The sequence below is a fragment of the Porites lutea genome, chromosome 12, assembly GCF_958299795.1.
Source record: "Porites lutea chromosome 12, jaPorLute2.1, whole genome shotgun sequence".
NCBI classification, from domain to species: Eukaryota; Metazoa; Cnidaria; class Anthozoa; order Scleractinia; family Poritidae; genus Porites; species Porites lutea.
The window spans coordinates 17,418,574-17,441,976 of NC_133212.1; the positions used below are offsets into that span (position 1 = coordinate 17,418,574).

The window sequence follows — 23,403 nt, forward strand, 5'->3', positions numbered from 1 at the left end:
ACATGCATGCGTATTCAAATTGGCCTGTAATGAAGTCACAGTCCTTGTCACGTGCGCGCTAGCCGTGGCGAAGAATGAAGTTGCCCTCCTCCCCCCGCCCCACTCCGTTTATCATAAATTCTCTGCCTTAGCGAACTGACATAAAGCTGCAACTTGAAAGTCTGGTGCCAAATCATTGGCCTTTACGTCAAAAATACGTTGTGGAACTGCTTAAATTTAATTTTGCTGATAGGCCAGTTCTTCGTGGTTTTCTGGAACAGATTTTAACTTTATCAACCGTGAATCGTTTTTTTAATTCCTAGAGACTCTGTGTTGTTTTAAGCAGATAGCGGAGCTCAGGGGCGAATCTAGGGGGAGGGTGCAGGGGGTGCGCACCCCCCCCCCCCCCCCCCACTGAGATGACCTGCGGTTTTCTAATACAACTGGTATTCTGCAAAAACTATGTGGTTTATTGGTGTTGAAGTAGAGCAAGAGACGAGTGCACCCCCTCCTAAAAAAAATCCTGGATCCGCCCCTGGAGCTTGATAGGGATGAGGTAGAACTGGATTTGTCCTCTGTAGTCCCGAGTTCAGCTCCTCGGTTCGCCTCATGCAAGTTGGGATTCTCGACCGTAAAATCATTCTGGCTTCTTTCTGTTGTTCAGATATCCGTAAAAGTTTGTGAATATTTTACTAAGGTAGACGTCGCGGCTCGGTAAATATCCCACTAGCCACCGACACTGAGGTGAATAATTGTTTTAGTATATACTAAAACACTGAGATAATTGAGCACAAAAATAATGATTTTTAAATCATTTGCTGCTCCCCACGGTTACAATTTCGACGCGTAATGACCGATTGACCGTCGCGTTGCCGACAAATAGAACTTTCGAGGACAATTGTTTCTCTCTTGGGGAAACCAACCTAATTTCGTCATCTTCTTCGTGTATTTCGCAGGGATTGTTATCCGTGTTATGCAGATTTGCATTACTTAAGTATAGCTTATTAAGTAGCACAATCAGTAGATGCACATGCAAGATAAAATGACATTCGCCCTTATTCGTATTCACTCCAGAAACTGTTTAACCCCTAGATTGAATGATGGAATCTTATGCGGTGCTTCTAACTTTTGAGTCTGTGGACAAAATCCTATGGTGTTGCCACTCAGTTGAAGCATCTTTAGCAGTAATTTCACGTTGTTTTATTTTTTTAAGCATTTTGCAAACAAAACTTGTTATTTTTGTGCAATTTTTATATTGGCCCCTTCTGAGAGTACAAGGGTTAATTCCCTTTTTTTGCCAGGTCAAGCGAGTGCATCAGCTGTGAAAAATCCGGTTGGGTGTTGATTGTGGTCATCCCTGTTGTAATCGGTCTGTGTGTACTGATCATTTGGCTCAATCCCGGCATCTCTAGCGAGCTAAGAGGACCCCTGTTTTTCTTCCAAGTGCTCCCCTACATTTTCGATCCCACCAGCTACATGGAGGGCGTGGCATTACTATCAGCGGATATGTTCAACTTCGGAGGCCCTCTCATCTATCTTTTCAGGACCTGCATAGTTGAGGGATTGGACAACTTATACGCCATTGCCTTTGGCTACATGATTCCATTTTTGGCTCTGTTTGTCTTTGTAGTGGCGTACTTGCTTAGCGTCAACTACCGCCTGAAGTTTAATCTGCGCAAGCGTTCCATGTTGCAGTCATTTTGGCTCATCCTCCTTTTCGTCTACAACTATCTAGTGAAGACATCATTCCTCATCCTATTTTGCCCATCAGTTGGTGATAAACACGTTTTCTATTACGACGGCTCAGTTGAATGCTTCCATGGCATCCATCTACCAATGGGAATCATGGCCATTTTTGTTTTGGCTGTGCTTGTTGTGCCTCCACCGATAGGTGTTATTCTGTTAACGAATGGCTACTGGCGAGTTGGTCCTCAGTACGTGAATGTATTGACTAGTGGCCTGCGTACCGAGCGCCGTTGGTGGTGGTCTGTTGATTTATGTCGGAGAGTGCTTCTTCTCGCCACGTTTGCCTTTATTCCTAACTGGTACACGAAGCAGGTAAGAAGAGTAACTTCTTGGGCAAAAACAAAACAAAACGTCGTTACATAGAATAGAGTAGCCTGTAGCCTGCGTAGCAGGCGTTTGGAAGTAGTGGGCGAAAGAGAGAACGGGCGCGCGAGGGAGACACGCAAGGGGTGACCTCTCCCCTCGCGTGTCTCCTTCTCGCGCGCCCGTTTTTTCTTGTGCCCACTACTTCCAAGCGCCTGCTACGCAGACTAAGTAGCCTGTGAAACTAGCCAACATTTCGCGACACCACCACTGGTTTGCCCGCGAAATGACGTCTCAGGATCGTGCGCTAAAGTTCCATATTGGTAACGTATCACTACCCAGATTTGGGTAGAGCTTCTGATTGGTCGTGCCTCGAAGGAAATTTGCATTGCTTTAACCAATCAGAAGCACTACGTGAAGTGACACGTCATCAGTTTGGAATTTTTGCCTTCGTTCCGCGGGGAAATGTCGGCTGTCGGCTGTTCTCGGGTTAAGAACAAAGCACCGCTCACACTTTGAGTCCAACTAGGATGTAAATTATTAGAACTGTCCTAAAACAGTAGCCCATAGTAAACTAGAAAAGAAAAAAGTCGTTTAACGGTCGTTTAACTAGTTGACTTGCAACTATCCAGCGGATAAAAGATCAACCTCGTTGAAATTGCTTTTGAAATTTTGGCCCGTTTCGGAGTTAGTAAGTTATGGATCGACGGCAAATTGAGCAATCGCAGGGCGAAAACAGATCTAGCCATATAATAAGTTATTATTATCTATGTGTGTGTGAGGGACCCCTGAATGTCTGTAACTGGTTTTTCGCGCGACAAGGCCAACCTCCCTTCGAGCCTACTGGAGCTTAACCGTCGTTTGTTTACGTTAAAAAGAAAAAAACAACTGGTGTTGTTTTTTCTGTCCTAGATTGTTATCATCGCTGTGTGCGTTCTAATCCTCGCGGTCCACAGTAATTGTCATCCTTACGAGCGGCCGCGCGCGAACTACGCCGAGTCTATGTATTTGGTTGTACTTTGCACTCTAGCATTGATGCAACTCGTGAAAGATGACTATGCAAGACTATGTGTCTGTCTGGTTCTCTTGATCGTTTTGGGTCTTCACACACTTGTGGTGTTTTGGTGTAAAGCTGTACTCTTCTTCCGGAAGCGATTTGACTGCTGCGCATGTGTTGATCCTACATTATTAAGAAGGTACGGCTATGAGGTCCTGCAAGAAACAAGAAGCGAGGAGAGCAAGGACACGGAGGCCGAAAGACGGAGGAGCATGTTAAATGCAGTCTTCAGCGCAGTCGATGGAGAAAATAACTTGCTTACCGACACGTAATCACTTATACCAGGAGCCCAACGGCGGTAGCCTGCGTGGAGAGGCAGGGGAGGTGAGGGGAGGGGGAGAAAAGCGCGAAAGGGACAAGGGAAAGGCAACACTTCCTTTCCTTCTCTCCCAATCCCCTGTCCCTTTTCCCTCCTTTCCCCTCCCCTCTACGTCCTCTACGTCTGCCACGCAGGCTAAATGGCGGACAAGAGCAGTCTGGTTTCATTCAGAAACCAACATCCCCTCAGTTTGCAATGTAATAGATTTAACAATTACTAGCCGGAGGCGAAGTAAAAAAGGCGCTAATATTTACCAAGCCTGGGGAAAGTAATTGTCTTGCTTTTTTAAGAATTAAGCATCAGAGAAATCGAAAGTTCAATACTTTAATTTAGGAACAGCTGATTAAAACTAGAGCTCTGTTCAAACAGTTAACTATGATTACAGGAAGCTGGGCGTAAAAAATGGGATTATCGCCGTGTGATCTGTCCTTGAAAACCATAATAATAATAATAATAATAATAGTAATAATAATGGTTTATTAACAGTGTATCCACCTGGTGGCTCTTCACCTGTTAAAAACTACAATATAAAAAAAATGAAGAACTACAATATACTACAAAAAAAAAACAGCAATTGAAATCTACAATATGAAAAGTAATAATATTGGACTATAAAAGGATATTGTATAAAAATGTAACAGAGATTAGTAATACTAATACAACCCTATATGCAATTTACAAACTATTTACAAATTGTATTTAACAGATAGGCATTAACTTCCCTACAGTATACTGTGAAATCACTACAGTTTCTAATATTTGCCGGAAGGACATTAAATAACTTGGCAGCAGAGTCTTGAAAGGTGCCCTCTCCATTGGTATAATTAATCTTGTTGCTGCTCCTGACCGCAAAGATCGCAGATGTTTAACTGTATCTAGTGGTACGTAAGATGACCAGCTGGGGGAGTGCAAGGCCTGGTGAAGGAGTTTGAGAACGTGGAAATCTCTTCGCTGTCTTACTGGTAACCACCCTATCTTGACAATATCGCTAATTTCATTTACATACCTACTCAGGACAAAACTAGCAGCTACTAGCTGGACACGTTGTAAACGTTTTAGTTGAAATTCCGGCAAAGGGTAATAGACAGTGTCACAATAGTCAAGTTTTGACAGCACCAGTGACTCCACTAAGTGCTTTCTGAGTCTATAACCGGCAAAGTTCTTAAGTTTTCTTATTATTTGTATTGTTCCGCAACAGCTCTTGCACGTTGCTTGCACGTGCTCATCCCAATTAAGATTCTGGTGGAAATGGACACCAAGAAGCTTACTTACATTTACATATTCTAATGTACTATCTGAGATTGTAATATCTGGTTGGTTCTTATCTAAACTATGTACATGTGACATCTGGGGCGCTTTCCATTCGACCAAAAATTCCGGAAATTCCGGGTTTGGGAGCGAATGGAACAGACATTTTCCGGAATTTCATTCCGAAATTTTGGGTGTACCTCGCGAGGTTGGCCTAAAATTCCGGAAAGTCGGAATAACCGGAAAATTCCGTTCCATTCGACCATTCCTGCTCGCGCCCAGTTTCTCAGAGCCCGGAAATCGAACTCAACATGGCTTCCAATTCTTCTGCTCAATATCAGTGTTCCGCTTGTTATTATTCGACAGATGACTTGAATGTTCTTTTGCACCACTTTTGCACCGGAGCCACGGCAAACTTTCGTAAGTAGTGCGAAAATGCATATAAGCTACGCACAATTTCTTAAATTAATGTGATAAGTGACGAGCACACTTTCTATTGCAAGGCAAATATTCCTATATTTTATTGCAAGGCAAATAGTCGCGGACTCGGTTTAAATTCCTACGCATGTAGGAGCTACCCACACTGAACAGCGTTATGTCGTCGTCCTCGTCCAATACTTCGCTTATTTCAACTTCATAGTCGTCGAGAAACTCTAAAGCAAGTAAAATAGACAAAGAGTCCGCCATTTTTTGATTCCCCTGTTTATTTCGTATTTTCGCGCGAAAATTGGTACGTGATAGACTGGGACGGCTTGGTTCAAACCAACCGGAAAATACTGTTCCATTCGTCACATGGAATACTCGAAATTTCATTCCGGAATTTTTGGTCGAATGGAAAGCGCCCCTGGCTTGTGGATAGCAACATCGTCTTTGTCTTCTTCGAGTTAAGTGCTAGATGGGAGTCATTAGACCAGGAGCTCACATTGTTTATTGTGGAGTTTAGTTCTTGCGAACATCTTTGTGGTTCAGGAGCTGGACATCTGGAGCATATTGTAGTATCGTCAGCGCATTGAAATGAACCAACCGAGGAAGGGAGATGATCTTGCAGATCGGAAACGTAGAGATTAAATAACATTGGGCCGAGGATCGACCCTTGTGGCACACCAAACCGTACGTTTACTGATTCAGATGTACGATCATCAATCTGTACGAAATGTGACCGGTCACTCAAGTAGCTATTCAACCAGGGCAGAAACGGCTTCGAGAAACCAAGCGTTGATAACTTAGTTATAAGAACCTTGTAGTTGACTGTATCGAACGCTTTAGAGAAATCGGCCAGCACCATGAGAATAAGCTCACCTTTTTTCATCGCTCTTAGCAAATCGTCGCGCATACCCATTAGCACTGTTTTGGTCGAGTGTACCTTAGTACTGATTCAGATTCACAAAAGGTGGTCATCTGCAGCGCGACAAGTTTCTCAAAGACTTTTGATAGTGTGGGGAGAATTGAAATGGGACGAAAGTGTTCCTCAGCCTTCGGTTGATCTACTTTAGGAAATGGACTGATCCTCGCATTTTTCCACGCCTTAGGAAAATAGTATTTCCTGATACAGTTGTTGATAATAGCTGTGAGGGGGCCGGCAATGGAATCAGCCACCATTTTAACGAATTTGACAGGAATACCGTCGGGGCCAGTAGACGTGTCAGATGTTAACCATTTCAGCACGCGCAGGACCTCACCGTGGGACACTTCTCGGAGCTTGAAATTAGCAGGGCTGTCATCAGGTAGAGATACAATTAGTTCTTCAAAACAGAAATGTAAGTCACTACTAACAGGTAAAGTTCTCTCGGCAGTACAAGCAAAGAATGAATTTAACTTATGGGGATCCTGCCGCAAGGGTTGTTGGTTAGGTTTCAATATGCGGTGGATAATACGCCACACCTCCTTCGGTTTATTAGAGGATAACGCCTGCCTTGTGAAGGTCTCGCGAGCCCGACGAATAGCTGCCTTCAACTTGTTTCTGACGTCCCGAAAAAGTTCCCAGGACTCCCTAAGAGCCAGTCTGGTGGGCTTCCTTCCTGAATTTATTCCACAGCTGTTGTAGTGACCGTATTTGGCTGTCGTCCATCCAGGGTGCTGGCGGTCTCGTAACTCGCACCCTCCGAAGAGGGGCATGTCTCTCGAAACATTCCTTGAATATACTGTTAAAGTATTCTAATTGTTCCTCCAGATCATCGGATGAGTATACAATGTTCAGAGGCAGCGTATCCAAATCACCAATAAATTCTTGCTCATCGAAAGTGTTCATATTCCTGATACATTTGTAGCGCGGTTGATACCGATTGACGCGCACATTTATACAGGCAAACGGAGCATCGTGGTCGCTCACAATACTGGTAGGAATGACATCAGTGGCAGAAATGCGCATTCGGTAGTTAATTAGTAATAATATGATCAATCAGTGTTCGAGAGGTCCTAGTAACTCTAGTCGGCTTCGGAACAATTTGCTCGAGCCCAAACATGTCTAAGGAATTGCTGTAGCGTGTAACGAGAGAGTCAGGGCGACCGATAAGATCAAAGTCAATATCGCCTGTAAGAACCACCATGCCATCCCACGTGGATGTGATATGACTAAGCAAGTCCTCGAAACACTCTAGCCAGTAGGAAGCCGTCATCGATAAATCAGTAACTCCAAGTAACAGTTTACTGTGTTTGTTTCTCCCTGGGAACTCCAGCCATAAGTGCCCCAGGTCCGGTTGAGTTTTTTCAATATCAAAACCACGTCTATAAGCAACGTTCTCTTTTGTTCTCTACTTCCAACTAAAGGAAAACATAGTATATAAGCACTTTGAGTGACAATGTATTTAGCATTAAAGTACTAAGATCCGAGCCACATCCGCGAGTAGTGGTCCGACCTTGGGGGTTTTCTATTAAAGTCTCTTAAAAATGGTAGCGACTGTTTACGAAAGGGATAACTTCGCCGCCGACCGTTACCAATTGTATGGAAACGAGGCTTGACACGTACATCCTCATTTGTTATCATCGCATGGCTATAACCATAAGAAATTATATTCAGGGAAATTCGCTTATATTTTACACATTGCGTGGGTTATTGGGAATTTGAAAGTACGCGAGTTCACCTTAAATGTGACGTTCGCGACCTGAGGAACGAAATTATATCACTGCTGCGTTAATTTTTAGCCTGAAGTGTATTTTTCCGCCTGGTTGTTTTACCTTCTGCGCAAAAAAAAATTGTATAAAAGAGTTCCAAAAGAGCGGTAAAATGTTTAGTTATAGCATGGTCGAGATTTACATGTCAAGCATTAAAAAAAAGTCAACTTTCGACACTGAAATTTCAGTATAGTCCATTGTAAATTCAAAGATGGCGGCTAAGAAGGCATCCATTTTAAATGAAGGCACAGATCCCAGGTGGCCCCATATCCTTTGACATTCATATCATATTTTAGAGCCCATCACTGACTTTCTAATAAAATAAAATTGCAAAACCCCTTTAACATGTCTTTAATTTTGACATTATTAAATGAAACTGAATAAGAAAAAATCTTATTAGATAAATCAGAATTTTAATTACAATCTAAGATGGCAGTCAAGATAATGCCAGAGATCCCAGTTCTCACACAATATTTACGTCATCTTGTAAAGCCCATCACAGTCTGTCTATTAGCTTGTAATCTTTCTAACACACTGTAACGTAGTAAGGGCACATGGAAATGAGTTGCAACAAGCCCCTTCCCCCCCCCGCTTCCCTCAGATTCCACCACCAGGGTGCGGGTGCTGGTGTGTGCGAGTGTTAGCTGAAAGGTCTTTGCGTTCGCGAGTCCTGTTGAGGAGCATCATTTCGTCCTTGTTTGCCCCTTTGTAGACCTAATTAAGGTTGAAAAGTGCCAGTGAGAAAATAACTTTTTTATACAAAGCATTAGTGCGCGCTACACAACAATTAACAAGAGCGGATAAATGCCGTTATCTTTGTTGTAAAACAATACTGTATGAAGCCACTTTAGAAAAGAGGCTACGTTTTATATCGAAAAAAACACTTGTGGCAGCCCAGCCTAGCTCGGTATCTGAAAGTTCAGCAATTGAGCACAGCCGACTACAACATTTTAATTTCCTGCAAGGAATGGTGGGAAATTCACTGTAGTCAGTAGTAAACCGAGAGCAGACTAACTGTGCTACAGGGTCCTGACTCCAACAGAAGCATGCAAATCAACGTTGAGTAAACAAATAAATTATGATAATGTACTAATAACTAATTCTGAACTATAAAGCTTGAAATAACAGCCGCTGCATGAGGTCCGTTCCGTGGCCAAGCTATGCCTGTGGGTTTGTTACTCAAAACCTGGTTACATTTCCAGGAGACTGCTTATGAAAGCAGAGTGAAGACATCCATGAAGTTAAGTTCAAAACCTTTACACTGTTAAAGAGTTTCAAACATCCCTATGTATTTTTTGTTTAGTCTCTGTTCTTCAGTGGCAGGCAGGGAGGCTCGGAGACGTTGAGTCACTTCTGTCGACTATTTCGGGCCGCGCAGAGCTGTTTGCTCCTGAAGCTATAAAGCAACAACAAAACAAGATGATTAGAGAGTTTTTTGGCATTTTAAGGGGATCAAATTTACCACAGATGTTGGTCGTTACTATTCTACTTAACTCTTTCACTGCCAGAGTGCTTGATGGAGTTTTGTAAGGTAACTTTTGAGTCTGTGGATGAAATCCTACGATGTGACCATTTAAATGAAAGCTCTCCGCCTGCACTTTCACGTAGTGCTATTTGTTTTTCAAAACTTTACAAAATGAAATGTGCAAACTTGGTGAAATTTGCCTTTGGCTTCATTTGGCAGTGAAAGGGTTAAGGCCTCCCCGCCATGATAGGGAATCCGAGACAGTCCTGGATTCTGGATTCCAAGCTGTGGATTCCGGATTTTTTTTGTCAGTGGAACTCGGATTCAGGATTCCTTGAGCTGAATTCCGGATTCCACAATTCTGGCATATCCGGATTACCTCACATGGAGCGATAAGGCTACTGAGCTGCATTTTCCTGCTCTGTTATTCTTTTTATTATACCGTATTTATCCGATTAAACGCCGCAGATGGAAGCAAAAGTACAAATGAACGCCGCACCTAATTAAAAGACTGCGGCGTCTATTCGAGGATACTAATAAAAAAAAAACTCGGTACAACTTGGTAATCTACACCATCCAGACAATTATGATTCTGTCTCAGCAAGATAAGCGAGACATTGGAACCTTTAAAGTACATTATATATAAAAACGATTTACAGTAACTGTTGTCAGTGATTTAAGAAATTGTGATTTCGAAACAAACGCCGCTCTTGAATTAACGCCGCATTGGAAACGCTGAAAATTTAATAAACGCCGCGGCGTCTAACCGAATAAATACGGTACTAGAAACGATTGTTAACGTTCCGTCTTTTGTGTCTGTGGATAAGAAGTGGCTACTCAAATAACAGTACTTTCTTAGCTGTTTATTACGCTGTACAAGGTGGTTCTAACTTTTAATTCTGTAGATGAATTCCTTAATTGTGACTTTTCGAATGAAATTTACTGGTAGTACTTTCCTAGTACTTATGTTTGTTATATCATACAAAGTGGGAAACTTGTCCCCGATGAAGGGAAGGATGCACAAAAAAACTAACCATGATTGGAAACCCATGCAGGTTTACTGAAGATCGTATCCAAAATGCTTTGCCGTCTTTCAATTTCGGTGTCCCGGCTTTGTTCAGTTTCAGTGTTTGCTAATTCCTCGTATCTATGCCTTTGATCGTCTGGTCTCTCCTCGCCTGTGCAGCATTCAAATCGCCTTCGACAGAAGAGCCCAGCCTTTAAGAAGAATATCACAAGCGTGTGAACGACGGAGACGATCAAAAGAACCAGGCAGACGTTGAATGCAGTTTTCTTGTCGTCAACAATTTGCATCATGGCCAGTATGGAGAGCACTAGCAAATACACAGATTCGGCGTAGTTGGCACGTGGTCGCATGTAAGGTTGGCAGTTACTGTGTACAGCAAGGATTACCATACAGGCGACAGTCATTAGAATCTAGAAAAATGATAGGAATATCGTCTGGAGATCAAAACGTTTTGATTGTATTTACGAAAAAGTTGAAGTTACTATGATGCAACCTTAGCGCCGTCAGGCGTTATTTGGGTGGGGCAGGGCCTAGCGAGGAAGAAGTCCTTGGTCTAGCCCTGCGTTATACTTCTTCCTCCCAGAAACTTAACCCCCCCCCCCCTCCCCACCCCCGCCCAATCTGGCCTTCGACATCTCTCCATCAATTCTATGTACATATGGCCATGGGGCCTTAAATACATCTCGGGTTCTTTGAGAGCGATTATTGTAACTCACTCAATTGTGTAAATGTAAATGGATTTTCTTCGATTTGAATTCCGCCCTCTTCTGTCGAAACCCTCTACTAAACGTCACAGCAAACAGCTTCACGTCGTGCCCATGCTGTGCAAGAGGCAAAAAGCCCTGAAAAAGTAGATAAACGTGCAGAGTATTGTAAGGTTGCACGTGACGTCACGGCAGCCATGTTGGCGGTCATGAACGAAAGCATTTCTCTCCTCTGGGAACTAAACTCTATTTTCATGTAAATTCTTCGAGATTAAATTATATTGTATTGACGATCGACATGGCCGCCTTGTCACGTGGTTGCAAACCAAGAATAGACCGTTTCACCCACGTGATCAACATCTATATGTTAATTTATTGGCACAAAACAAAAGGTTTACATAAGAAAAAATATCAACTCCCACAGGATCGGTCTGGAACACCAATATGGCCGCCGATTCATTGTTTTGTAACACCAACATGGTGGAAGTAACGTCATGTGAAAACTCAATCTTTTTTTATGTTTTAAGAGTTGGGATCAATTGAGGTTTCTGGGTTACTGACCACCTATACCCCCCTCCCCCCCCCCCCCACCTTTAGTCAACATCAACACTTTCTTCTCACTTAGGGCATTGAGACTATTGTGATTTAGGGAAGGGGTAGGTGGTCAGTTGCTATTATTCTCTCACCTTCTTAGTCTTCCATTCTGCAGTAAACGCATAAATACCAACCAAGACTACTCTTCGACATAAATCCACTGACCACCACCAACAGCGTTCGGGGCGCAGGCTGTTAGCCAGAGTACCAACCCACTGCGGATTGACTCTCCAGTAGCCATTGGTTAAAAGAAATACAGCTATGGGCGGTGGGATGACCAGTACCACTAACACGATTATGGCAACTATTCCTATTGGTAGATGGTTGTTATCGAAACAATGAATGTTGCCATCGTAAAAGAAAACGTGATTTCCGGCAACTTTTGGACAGAACAGGATCCGAAATGACGTCTCCACCAGGTAGTTGTAAACGAGGAGGAGGAGGCACCAAAATGACCGCAGCATAGAGCGTCGGCGCAGATTAAACGCCAAACGGTGACTGAGCAAGTACGCCAGGAAAAACACGGTAAAGACCAGGACAGGAACAGCGTAGCCAAACGTAATGGCGTATAAATCGTTTATTCCCCGAAAGAGGCAGGTGTTAAGGAAATAAACTAAAGGGCCTCCAAAGTTAAATATGTCCGCTGCTAGAAAAATGTAAGTATTTTTCCCGATAGGATCAAAGATGAAGGGAAGGACCTGGTAGAAAAACAGCGGTCCTCTAAGCTCGCTAGATATGCCGGGATTGAGCCAGATGACGACGACACAAAAAATTATCACAATAGGAATAACCAAAGCTAGCACCCATCCAGACTTCGAGCATTCTATGCACTCAGTTCGCCTGTAAAGAGGAAGAATATTGTTTAATGATTGGTAAACATCAAGTTAAAAGTAAACATTGATGAAAATAAGTTAGTAGGCTAATTTAACCAACGCTTGCAATGCTAGCTCTTCCGTTTTCTGGATTTTCATTACCCGCAAAGTCTATAAACGCAGTCCATGGAAAATTGTTGTGCAATTCCAATTTTTTACAACAACATTGACATTTTTTAAACATCCATTTCCGGTGAAAAATCGCGCGAGAGAAACAGATCAGAGAAAAACAAATCCCGCCATCTGTCTTGGCCGATGCCACCACAGGTTTCTGCACGAAATGACGTCTGATCGAGAAACTTGCGCAAAAATTCCATACTGATGACGCGTCACTTTTAAGATCTCGGTTGTGCTTGTGATTGGCTGAAAATTTCCTTCGAGCAATCAGAAGCACTACCCAGATCTGGGAAGTGACGCGTCAACAGTATGGAATTTCTGCGCTTGTTTCTCAGACGTCATTTCGGCGCGGGGTGATGGCGTCGCAAAATGTCGGCTGTTTTCTCAGACTACATCATTCCGTCTATACACCATAGCTCTCGAACAATCAGCGCGCAAGAAATCGCTCAGTCATTGTAAAATATGTACTTTTTTATGTAGTTGTGGCCTACCTTAACCCAACGCTAGTGTTGGCTTTGCATTTTCCGCACATCCACCCTTCACGATTATTAGCGCACTGGCCATTACTGTTTCCGGCATTAAATAAACACCCGGGCAATGTTGACGTTTTCGAACAATTACAGTAGTTGAATGGACAGAAGTAGGTCACGAATTCTCCACTTTTCGTCGAGTTTCCCCAGTAGCCTTCTTTCAGGAATACTTTGCTACCATTCTCGCATCTATTGTTTTAAAGGACAAAGAGATGTGTTAACACTCAAGCAAGCTAGGAATTAGCTCCTAAACATAGTGCATGGTACCAACAGTTCGCACCATGCCCGGCACCATGTAAGGGGTGCTTACCATTGCACAAACCACTCGGGTGAAAAATCTTGTGTATAAACATAAAACAATAAAATTTGAAGTGTTGGGAGAACAACCGTCTCGATACAAAATTTATCCAAATCAACTGAACAGACGTGAGAGAGTGGAAAAATTGCATCGCCTAGAATCGCAGCCCATAATATCTGACACTTCACAAACGGAATAGCGTGAACCATTTGATTTTCCAACCGGAATTTTCGGTTTTCCCATGTAAATGGTAAGTAGGATTCCGGAGATGGGGGAATTTTTGCTTGTGGATCCGGAATCCTGCGCTTTGGAATCCAGCTAAAGACTGGAATTTCACAGATAAGGAGTCCGTTATTCAGTACCTGGAATCCGGAATCTACGGGGTGGAATCCACAGTCCAAGAATGTCTTGGATCCCTTTACATGGTGCTAAACAGTTAATTTTATCTTCCCTCCCGTCTAGATATTAAACACACATCGACTGCAGGGAATGATTCCAGAGGTCCATTCTCGAAATACCTAGGACAAACCGTGCTTCGCCATGGATTAGGAAAGAAGAAAACTCCAGCACCAAGGGTAAAATAATGAATTTGTAACGTATAATTATCACTTGAGGTAATAAGCTTATTTGAAAAAGATATCGTTGTACATATTTCTAAAAGTACTGTCGACTTCCGAGAACTCGAACCTTCTTGGGAAATAGAAAAAAAGTTCGAGTTATCGGGAGTTTGAAGCAAATAACCGGACGCAAGGAAATAAGCAAATGGATGGGGAGGAAATGCATTTTAAAGCAACAAAGTACACAGGGATGGACACTGAATTTGATCTGGAGTGACAAAAAAAGTAAAGACAAAGAATTGACACGGTTCTTTTGAAACAAATTCAATATTTCGGACTTCAGTACACGGTTTTTCTCCCGACTTGTCACGCGCTTACCTCTGCACACCCTCCAGCTGTCTATTACACACGCACTTTTTTGAATCATTCGAGAAGATGAATCCGGGATGACAATCTATTAGTTCTAATTCGACAGAATGTGAGTTGATTAGCGTCGAGTATACATCTGTGAACATAATCTTTCGCTTCTTCTTAAGTGTTTTGTTGTATACGCCTTCTGTTAGTCGAAACGAAAATGATACAGATTCATTGGGAACGATCACAAACAAACTGTCATCGAGCAGAAGTTTCTGTGCGCTGTTTAGTCGGTCGATTTCAAAGGCAAAAACGCTTGTGATTACTTCACTGCCGAGCTCATCAAAGGCTTTCAGGCTTAATGGGACGAGTTCTCCAGGCGAGACCTGAAACAGGAAGAGTTACAAAACATTTAGAACGCAATGTCATTTGAATCATCATCATCATCAACATCATTACCATCATTAACTTTTTACGAAGACAGGTAATACCCCTTACACCTCAAGCTTTGAATACATGTGTTACAATCGAGCTTTAATTCAGGATATGTCGATCACAAGAGCACACAGTAGAAGCTATCCTTCGTAAGTGGACAGCTCTACCTTTACACCTCAAGCTTTGAATACATGTATTGTCTTAGGATTCTTAAGCGGCTTTCGGTAAGAGTTCAATATTTTGAATCATCATCATCATCATTAGTAAACCAATCACGATTAAAATACATTTTTAAAATACAATTTTGAATTACAAACAGTATCATTCGTCCTCAGTTTCGCTCCCTGTAGCAACTGACTATGTATTTCAAAATCTCAAAGTCTCAAGAGTCTGTAAAACGTTAAAACGCTATGGTTATGATGATTGTGATTACGAATACGATAAAGATTAGCCATACAATCGAGCTTTAATTCCCCTTGTTATATTCCTAGACTTTCACTCAGCTAAACAGGGACTGCCATTGGTTGATTCTTGGTCACGTGGCCTTGACTAAAATCACATGTATCCCGATCGTGATACATTAAACAATGTACCCCGCTCGGGATACATTGCAGCACGTGATCAAAGCATGGTAGAAAGTGGCGTGACAGAAGGCGGGAAAAACACCGCCAGGTCCAGCCAGTTTTCTTTTTCGTGAATGAACACAACAACACAAACACGAAGCCTCAAGCTAAAAAGCAACGATTTTTAAAGTTATCCCAGAAGTTCCCAGAAGAAAAACAGCAGCTAGTGGAGGAAAAAGATGCAGATAGTATAAGGAAAGTACTTTTGTTTGTAAAACATTCATTCAGTGGTTTTGAGAATTAAATTTGTGTTGTTATAGGTACCGAGTCAACTGTTTTGAGTCGCTCCGGTTATTCTTTCCTTGCTGTTGAAGTGAAGGTCTAGAAATATAACAAAACACTTAATGTCACGTCCCTCGGGAAACTAGTTAGTTTTGTTTACCCTCGAGTCCATCAGGACTCTCGGGAAAACAAAACTAACTGTTTCCCTTGGGATCTGACATTAAGTGTATATTATTTTTAGACCAAACTGAGGCCCGAAGGGTCGAAAAAAAAATTTTTGGAGACCGCTCCCCCCCTTTTTCTAAGGGTCTGGATGACCGGCCCCCCTTATCTCAAGGTCTGAATCCGGCACAACAAACTCTGTATTTTTACATTTCCGTAAGCGGCTAGCTCCAGTTGCGGACAACCCTTTCGCGTCCCTAGGGTGTCCGCTTACGAGAGCTTCCACTGTAATTAGATAAACCATACAAATAAAGGAGCGAAAATGAAACTGAATGGGACATAAAAAAGAATGGGAAAAGTGAAAAAAAGACCTACTGAAAATGAATGAGACATAGAAAGGAATGGGAAAGACGAAAAAAGACCAACTGAAAATGTATGGGACATAGAAAAGACTGGGAAAGGTGAAAAAAGACCAACTCATACCTTCATCGACTTATTATTAGTTTCATACTCTTTGGTGTCTGTAGCGATATCGTATAGATCTCCACTCAACACTTTGGTTCCATCATTCCAAACAAGAGAGTTATTTTTGTAAAGGAATTTGTCCCAGCGGAGGGCTTTCTTCGAACTGTGGTGGGGAGGTGTTTCATTCCAAACACATCGTTGAAGAGACGAGATATAAATAGCAGCGCCCTTAACATTGCTGGAGTTCTCTATGAACGATACATTAGTCTGAAAACGAAAAGGGTTGCAACGTTGGTACCGACAGGACTACAGTCAAAGCCCGTTAATACGGACACTACATGAGAAGGGCATAGACTGAAGTGTTCATATTAACCGGTGTCTTTATTAAGTGGGCCATGTTGTTTTTAAAAGTCAAAAACACACCTTTTATTTGTACAAAAAACTAAAGAAATATATAAAACAAGACATTAGTATCATCAAATTAAACATCATTCTGTAACCTTCACAAGCAGTCATTCAGCCGACTATGTCGATGGAAACACTCAGAATCGAACATTTATAAATTACGTGATCAAAAGTGCATGTTCTCTGCCTAGCTCCTTTGATATAACAAATAGTCTACAATTCATCCTATCCGGTGCACTGTAGCGCTTAGCGCTGGGAACATCGACATGTTGCCGGCAACGGAAGGATCCGGAAGGATTTTCTTCACCTCAGAGGGAAAGGTGTATTGCATACACCACACAATTGACCATAAATTGTCCGCATTATTAGCAAAGTTGACGTTCTAAAGGAAGCTGTTGTTATCCGTTTTTACGGGTGTCCGTATTAAGGGTATAACGAAAGTGGGTGAAATTTATAGAAAACGTAATGTGTCCAGCGACTGCCCATAAAGCGAGGTTCGGCTGTATACAAATTGCGCTTTACGTAAGTTATTGCTCTAATTATAGTGAGGTTTTAGGTTTGATTTCCAGCGCGATTTAAAGAAATTCTTCTTAATTCCTTATATACTTTCAAGATTCCCAACACAGGCGAACGCGCAGTGAAATTTCAGGGAAGATCAGCTCTATCAATTTAAATTTCAGCTTTGAGGTTCTTCTCTGTTCAAACATTTATGTTCATCATAGCCACAAGGATCACTATACGTTTCTAAAAAACTGCCCACCTACCTCTCCCCTAAGCCAACATTTTGCCCTAGGAGAGAAGTAAGTGCTAATGTTGGCTTAGGGGAGGGGTAGGTGGGCAGTTCCCCAGAAACAAATACCTTCCATTGTGAGGGTGGTAAGTGCGGATTGAAGTAAGCCAGAAAGCAGTCGGGATTATTCGCATGTGTAAACTCATCCATCATGTATTCCAGGACATAAACAGCCCCACCAATTCCCTTGGCCTTATTCCCAATGAATGTCAGTTCACTATTGGGGTGAAGTTTGATCTGACTTGACATTATCAACACCGCCCCTCCACTAGATCCTGTGTTATTAGCGAAAGTCAGCTTCCCATCAACGTCGATAACGCAATCTTGGAATGCCGCGGCCCCTCCTAAAGAAAAGAGAAGTCGGCTTAAGTAAAAATAAGGTTTGAAAACCGAATCGACCGACAGCCCACCCCATTCAAAACCACCAACTCTCAGTATGGACGTATCTTTCCAAGATCATGATCATTTTTGTTGCTATACATTTCGAAGCCACTATATGCCGTCAAGAGTGCAATTAATTATGTTAGCTCAGTTGGAAGAACGAGCGCGAAGCGCAAGCGGTAGATTTTTTATATTTTCTGCGGCAACAGCGACCGAGAGCTCTGGGCCAACTACCGGAACGGGAAATGAGAAGCGAAGGACTTTGAGAAAGTCTAACCGGTCTGCTGAGCGGGAGGCCGCAGGCTCAAACCTCGAGTGTCCAGACCGCCATCCGGGGACTTAAAGACACTGTAATGCTAAATTTTCTTGAAAGGCGTCCCTACACAACTACGACGTGAAATGGCCAAATTTTGTTTCCGCTATGAAAGAACGGGAATTCGGAAGTCGTCTTTTTTCTTCAGTTCCAACTTAATTTCCTACTTAGGATATCTGCGGAACTGAGAAATTGAATGGGCGAAAAGTCTGTTTTTCAGTGAGGCCACCGCAGTTTTCTCATCTTACCTCCAATGTTTTGCTGAAAGACATTGTTTCCCTTGAACGTTAAATTTGTGCGCTGACTTGTAAAGGGACTTGTTCGCGAAAACTTCGACATCTTGTGGTAATTAAAGGAACAGTTGACAAATTCTGCTAACAAAGCCACATTGCTGCCGTACGGTTGTGCTGTTGTGAAGCGGATTGCAGAACTTGCTTTGGCACGGTTATTGCTAAATATCACTACTTCAAATCTGAAACAGTTAAACCAAGAACTGTGTCACCTAGGTTAGGTTGTTCAAAGCAGGGTTAGTGCGAAATTTGAATTTGGATTTGAACACTTAAAAATCAAATTCACTTTAATTCTTTATTTGTACAATTTGATGATTGAATGCTTTGAAAAGAGTAGAGAAAATTATCCGAGAGATAATGTTTTAGAATAAAAGCAAAAGAAACTTAAACCCGGATTATAATTTAACCCCGGGTTAACGCTAATCAGCCTTTCAACAACTGGTTCCAGTTGTTCGAAGGCTAATTAGCGCTAGGGTTAAATTTTAAACCGCATCTAATCATCAAAATTAATGTAGACAAAAAGGAAAAACTGAATTAGCTTTTTAGGCTTTCATACTTCATATGTGAATTGAAATGTCGCACTAACCCTGAGTTATCTTAACCCTGTTTTGAAAAACCTGCCCCTGACTTTTAGTCCAGTGAAAATAAGGCTCTTTGTAAAATCCTAGTATATAGCCTCAAGGGTCTGTACAGTGGAACCTCTATTCAGGGTACACCCTTGGGTCCATGGAAACGTCGCTGAAAATAGACTTCGCATCCTTTGCCTTTTTTCGCGATTATCCCAAGTGGCCCAGTTACATAAAAGAAGGGAATTTAGGTTGGAGCTGAAGAGAAGGGACCGCGCCCGATTTCAGACAGAGGTGTTTGACTGATTTGTTGCCTTGCCGTTCCCTGTTCTCAAGTAAACTTAAAATGTGGTCATTTCACGTCGTAGTTGTGCAGGAACAACACAACGAAATTTACAAAAAAGCGTGATGCACTGTAGAGTTGTTGTTGTTGTTTTTTTTACTAATCTAAACTTATTCAGGGATTTTTTGTTGCCTTTGCAGTTGCCGTTGTAGTTCCGTAGGGTCCCTGACAATTAACATGAAAAGGTTGTATAGTTTATATTTAGTTTATATATATTCTACCTCAGAATCTGTTCCTGTCATGTGAAAAACGTACCTCTGCGATATTGTATCTCAAATTTCCACAAGTGCAGGGCTTTGATTAAGTGAGATAGTTCAGTTTGTGAAAGCTGGCGTGATTAGTGTACACTTAAAGTTATCAAACCTTTTTGTGGTCAGTCCATCCTCGGAGACCCAGGGGCGGTCGGTCGGGCCGGGAGAAAAGGCGCGACGAAAGTTTCCAAGCACAGGCGGAAAAGCCCCTGGGTACCGACTCCCACCGGACCATTTCCAAACGGTCAAGCGAATGCTGGCTCCCGATTTGGCACAAAAAAATGCTTTGTATTATTGTGCCCAATCGGCGAGCAGCATCTCCTGAGTTCTTTTTGTGAGCTCGTGCATGACGGCTATTGACTCGATCACGGATTGTCTGGCTCATGCACCAAAGAAATGCACGCAGTCAGGAATCTTTCAGTTTGATATAAACGCTACATTTCAAAATACTGTCTACACGAAAACTAAAGACGCTTTGCAAAAACTACAAGCTTGAGCTTACAACAGGTATCGCTTGCATCGATCACGCCTTCGTAAATATTAGGGAGTTTAATATGCCACGACAGCTGACAACCACGAAAACGTCGCATGAAGAGTGAACTCAAATTTTTCAGTCTCTATCGTGAATATTTCAATTCACTTACTTTATTTCTATCAACCATATCCAAGTTCATAAAGAGAAAGAAAATTTTGTCATTGCTTGTTTACGTCCTTCACAAAACGTGAAATTAGGTATTTTCACGTGGTAGTCGTGCAGTGACGGCAAAGAAAAATGCAAGAAAGCGTGATGCACGTGCAAAGTTGTTGTTTTGCTCTGTCAAGCTATCGCTTTTTTTACTTTCTCGTCGCCGCTTCATCTTAAACTTCCTATTATTTACGATACATTGTGATCCGTCAGAAACAGAATTGTCTCAGTGCAATTGAATTGCTCCGGCTAATAGCAGCCGAAACGATTTTTGACTCATCGGTAGTTCCTTCGTTTATGGTTAGGAAAGCTCGGTGAACGAACCGGGCAACTGTGGCGAGATAAAGCTGTCGTGCACGAACTCACGAAAAGAACTCAGGAGAAACTGTTCGCCGATTGGGAACAATAATACAAAGCATTTAATTTTTTGTGCCCAATCAGGAGCCAACATACTTTTGACCGTTTGGAAATGGTCCGGTGACAGTCGGTACCCAGGGGCTCTTCTGCCCATGCTTGAAAACTTTCGTCGCGCCTTTTTACCCGGCCCGACTGACTGCCCCTGGGTCTCCGAGGATGTGGTCAGTCACGTTTCGAGTGCTAAGGTGTCCCCTGAATGGAGGTTAGACCGAGGTATAGGGACCCAGAAAGTGTCCCTTTCCGTGAATAGTGGTGTCCCTTCAACGGGAAGGACCAAATTTTGTGCCCCCTGGATAGAGGTGTCTCTTGAATAGAGGTGTCCCAAAGAAGAGGTTCCACTTTACTGCACTGCACAGGTTGGAAGGAGGCAGCATGGTGTGGCCGAGTCGTCAGCTCGACGATCTCACAACGCGCCGGGCAGTCACCTCGTGACCGGCACCCGCTCTGACCATGAGCATTTGTCCCGAAGTCAAATCCTCGGCCACGATTGTAAATAGCTAATGAACTTGTTGCCTCCTGCCAACGGGAGAGCCCTCATGTACAATCGGAGACAACTTTTACGCTAAAGAACCTTTCCTACGTTTAGCAACACTTCATATCTACTTCAAAAGCTTACCATCCCTCAACCAAGCAATGCTGGACTAGCCCCAAAGACTATCCATGTGGACTACCCTAAAATGGATTGTGCCGCTGAAGTTTAGTGATATGGAGTTAGGAAACTTACCAAGGAGTGACGAATGGTCTTTGCAAGCATTCGCGAGCATGCCGAGCACTGCGATTTTTTGGTGAGCACGAGCAGAGATAAAAAAATTTGCTTTGTGAGCAGCGAGCAGTTTAGAGAGTACAACTAGCGAGCAGTGAGCACATCTTATATTTTCCCCTTGCAGCAATCCATATGGAAATCCGTTTCTTTAAAATAAAACAGAAAATATTTTAAAAAGGGCATTTAATTTAGAGCGCACCAGGTTCTTTGAAGCTAGTTTGATTTACACCTTATCGAGATCTAACCAATTACAGTCGCGTTTGATGCCAAATGACGTCACATTTTTGCTTCACATCATCACGCGCGTCTTCGTACGGATCAGAAAGCAAAGGTCACAAGAAGAACAACCATATATAGCTAGATTAGCAAATTATTTATTTATCGTTGTCATCTATCGCGTGCATTTCCTGACTGAACTTGATAGAATTACATTTACGGTACTTTAACCCTAAGAAGGATTTACAAAATTTCGAGCAATATTGACAAGAAAGCGAGATTGCGAGCAACTGCAAAAGTTTTGGGAGCATGAGCAAGCGAGCACTCGTTTAAATTTTGCGAGCAAATCGAGCAAAGGTAAAATTTTGCGAGCGGGTAAAAATTTTAATGGACCATTCATAACCCCTTTACCAAGTGGATAAAGTTTCAGGTCACTCTTAATTTCGCATTATTATGACCCTGAACAAGAATGATTCTCTCTTGCCCTGAAAGAGACCTGATTCACTCAGTTTCCTTATCCTAAGTCACTAAACTTCAGCGGCGTTGTCCATTTTAGGGTAGTCCATGGACTGGTGCTGGTCAGTGTTTTGTCTACCATCAGCAATGCTTCATTCTGACCTTAACACGGAGTTGTTGTGAGTTACATCGGAGTTCATAAAGAATACATTCATCCCTGCCCCTCGCTTCGCCTTGTTTTCGCTGACAGTACAATTTTTAAAAACTGTAGTGAAGCTGGATGCATTTTTCCACTGTGACAAACTCATTCCCCCTCCTGCCTGTTCCGCCGTATTCCCTAACAAATTTGAATTAATCATTGTGAAATGGTTTCTCATAGCGAGGTTAGCTTGGTCAACGTAGATTCCACCTCCGAACGTTGCACTGTTGTTCGCAAACCGAGTATTTTCTACCCACGCTCGGCAAAACTGTGCGTTTTTTCTAAAAACAACAAGAAGGCCTCCGCCACTTGGAATTAGCAGGGAAACATGATAGGTTGGCGCGACAAAAAACTTATTGTCATCTTTAACGGCGGAGTTGAACTCGAAGATAGAATCTTTGACTATTAAGGAAAGATCCCGAGCCTCTTGATATAAAAATCCCGCTCCACCACCGGCGGAAGTGACACCTTCTGTGTAAGGTTCCCCTGAATTATTTCCATTGGAGGTGTTGTTCAAGAAATGGCATCTTTCAATTGTCACGGTACTGTCGAAGGCATTGATCCCCGCTTTGGTGTTATCTCTAAATACGCAATTCGTGAAATTAATATCCCGAGAATTCCAGATTAAAACAACTGCAGCAATAGAGCGAGAACTGCAGTTTTGAAATTCAAGGTCCACGAAGTTAATGTTTCTTGTATTGCTCGTGTTTGATCCTATTTCGATTCCAGCCTTTGCATCCGCGCAACTAATAACCGATCGACCACCAGTTAAGTTACTGCTAGATTTCAGATAAACGACGACCGAGGTACTTGTCTGGTTAATTTTCACGCTCTCGTTGAGACTGTAAACGTTCCCAGCGTCAAGCAAAAAAGTGAACATCGTTTCATTTCGATTGCTTGAGTCCTTTAAAGCTTCCAAGGCGAATCCTAAGGATCTACACGGAAAGGTTGCATTCGATTTCCGACAAGATTTATCATCTGTTCCAGTTCCCGACACTCGGACCACAAGGCCGTTTGAGACCGACTTAGTTGTCCACACTAAAGCGATCACAAGTATAACTGCTGATAAAAAGCGGGTATGCATTGTTCGTAACCACTCAAACTGAAAGATTTTCAACTATACTCACTCTTCCAGCCAAC

General features: G+C 42.5%; 2 protein-coding genes across 3 annotated transcripts in view; one reads left to right on the forward strand and one right to left on the reverse strand.

Moving 5' to 3' along the window:
- Positions 1–8,134, forward strand: part of LOC140921804 (uncharacterized) — a 38,004-nt gene extending 29,870 nt beyond the window's left edge. Inside the window, exons 7-8 of one of the 2 annotated variants that reach the window (XM_073371805.1) lie at positions 1,281–2,037; positions 6,182–8,134. In XM_073371805.1, coding sequence (XP_073227906.1) covers positions 1,281–2,037; positions 6,182–6,199 — 775 coding nt within the window. In that variant the 3' untranslated portion in view covers positions 6,200–8,134. Of the gene's footprint in view, positions 1–1,280; positions 2,038–2,940; positions 4,615–6,181 lie in introns of those variants that run through there. The other variant, XM_073371804.1, reaches the window with a different exon arrangement.
- Positions 8,099–23,403, reverse strand: LOC140921805 (uncharacterized). The gene is made up of 9 exons (XM_073371806.1): positions 22,227–23,403; positions 18,326–18,549; positions 17,453–17,727; positions 16,207–16,455; positions 14,306–14,667; positions 13,034–13,261; positions 11,646–12,393; positions 10,263–10,665; positions 8,099–9,159 (listed from the first exon to the last, which is right to left on the reverse strand). The coding sequence occupies exons 1-9, from the start codon at positions 23,345–23,347 to the stop codon at positions 9,077–9,079; spliced, it is 3,693 nt and encodes a 1,230-aa protein (XP_073227907.1). The 5' UTR covers positions 23,348–23,403; the 3' UTR covers positions 8,099–9,076.

Coding starts and splice junctions, on each gene's coding strand:
- LOC140921805 (XM_073371806.1), bottom strand. CDS start 23,347: ATGCATACCCGCTTTTTATCAGCAGTTATACTTGTGATCGCTTTAGTG. Junction 14,668..16,206: donor CTAATAATAAGTCGATGAAG/GTATGAGTTGGT, acceptor TTCCTGTTTCAG/GTCTCGCCTGGAGAACTCGT. Junction 9,160..10,262: donor TGCATGGGTTTCCAATCATG/GTTAGTTTTTTT, acceptor GTTGCTTTATAG/CTTCAGGAGCAAACAGCTCT.